This window comes from Acanthisitta chloris, unplaced genomic scaffold (assembly GCF_000695815.1).
Source record: "Acanthisitta chloris isolate BGI_N310 unplaced genomic scaffold, ASM69581v1 scaffold9419, whole genome shotgun sequence".
Classification (NCBI taxonomy): Eukaryota; Metazoa; Chordata; class Aves; order Passeriformes; family Acanthisittidae; genus Acanthisitta; species Acanthisitta chloris.
Window position 1 is genome coordinate 11,617 of NW_008690795.1, and position 1,117 is coordinate 12,733.

Below are 1,117 nucleotides of genomic sequence, written 5' to 3' on the forward strand. Positions count from 1 at the left end.
CCTATAAATGATTGAAAGAGGGAAGAAATATTAAAAGGTGATGTATTTGTTCATCTCTTCCAGGAGACAGACAGTGTTTCTAGTATGAGGAGAGGAATATCTGTTTCGGGGCAGGAACTGTCTTCAGAAAATTTTTTAAAACCTCAGTTATTTAAAAAATAAAAGATCAAAACCCCCAAACAAACAAAATTCTAACAAACAAAAAGGCCCATTGCGCTAGGTGGTTCATCTTTGCCTTCTTTCAGGAGGTAGGAATTAGATATGTCTGCCAGGCAATAGCTGAGTGGATTGAAGTATTTAGAAACTAAAGTTTACATGCATGGAATAAAAGCTTAGTTATTAAAAAATACATTCATCTGCCAAATCAGTTTGAATGTAGGACATGGCGAAATGGAAAATTATTTCAGCTGCTTTGATTGCAGCACTTTTTTAAAAGTTTGGTTTGTGGCAGCTTTTAGTATGCTACAAGTGGAAGGATGTAAGCAGTATATCTGTTTGGCTGCACCAGGTCTGTTGTAATCTTGGGCATGGAGTGGCTGGATTAAGTGGACAATTTTCCTTTGGGGGAAAGAGGTTTTGGATGTTTTGAGTAAAAATAATAATTTTAATTTTCCCATTTTCTCTATAGCCCCCTAGAAAAGCATCTAAAAGAGAAAAATCTAAAAAGATGACTTCTAAAACCAAGAAACCTGTGAAGGGTGCCAATGTCAAGAAGGCAGACAGCAGCACTACTAAGAAGAATCAGAACAGTTCTAGAAAAGGTAAATTCTTCAAGTCTTTTATCATACACTGTTTTGTAGTTTCACAGGCATCCTTGTTAGAAAGTAAGCTTTTGCATCTAATTATGGAAAAAAAATCGAATTTGCTGAATTGTTGGCTTGCTACTTGATGTTTCTTTCCTTAAAGAAGTAATTTGAAAAAAGTTCTGGGTTTGGTTATACTTCATGTAATTTCTGCTGTGTACACATATATTTGCATATAAACTGAAAGCATCAGCCAAAGTCTCACTTATGCTGGAATAATGTTAGCAAAATTCTGTTGGTGCCTTTGTGCTAGCTTCATGCAAATCTTGTAATTGATCCAATCATGTGTATCCCACTGTTTATGTCTTTGGTTC

At 35.4% G+C, this 1,117-nt stretch overlaps 1 protein-coding gene across 1 annotated transcript in view; it reads left to right on the forward strand.

Annotated features, from left to right (window-relative positions):
• Positions 1–761, forward strand: part of DEK (DEK proto-oncogene) — a gene marked incomplete at its 3' end in the record, with an annotated part of 10,999 nt that extends 10,238 nt beyond the window's left edge. The window contains exon 7 of the mRNA XM_009081960.1: positions 629–761. Coding sequence (XP_009080208.1) covers positions 629–761 — 133 coding nt within the window. The remainder of the gene's footprint in view (positions 1–628) is intronic.
• Between the last annotated feature and the right edge of the window lie 356 nt (positions 762–1,117).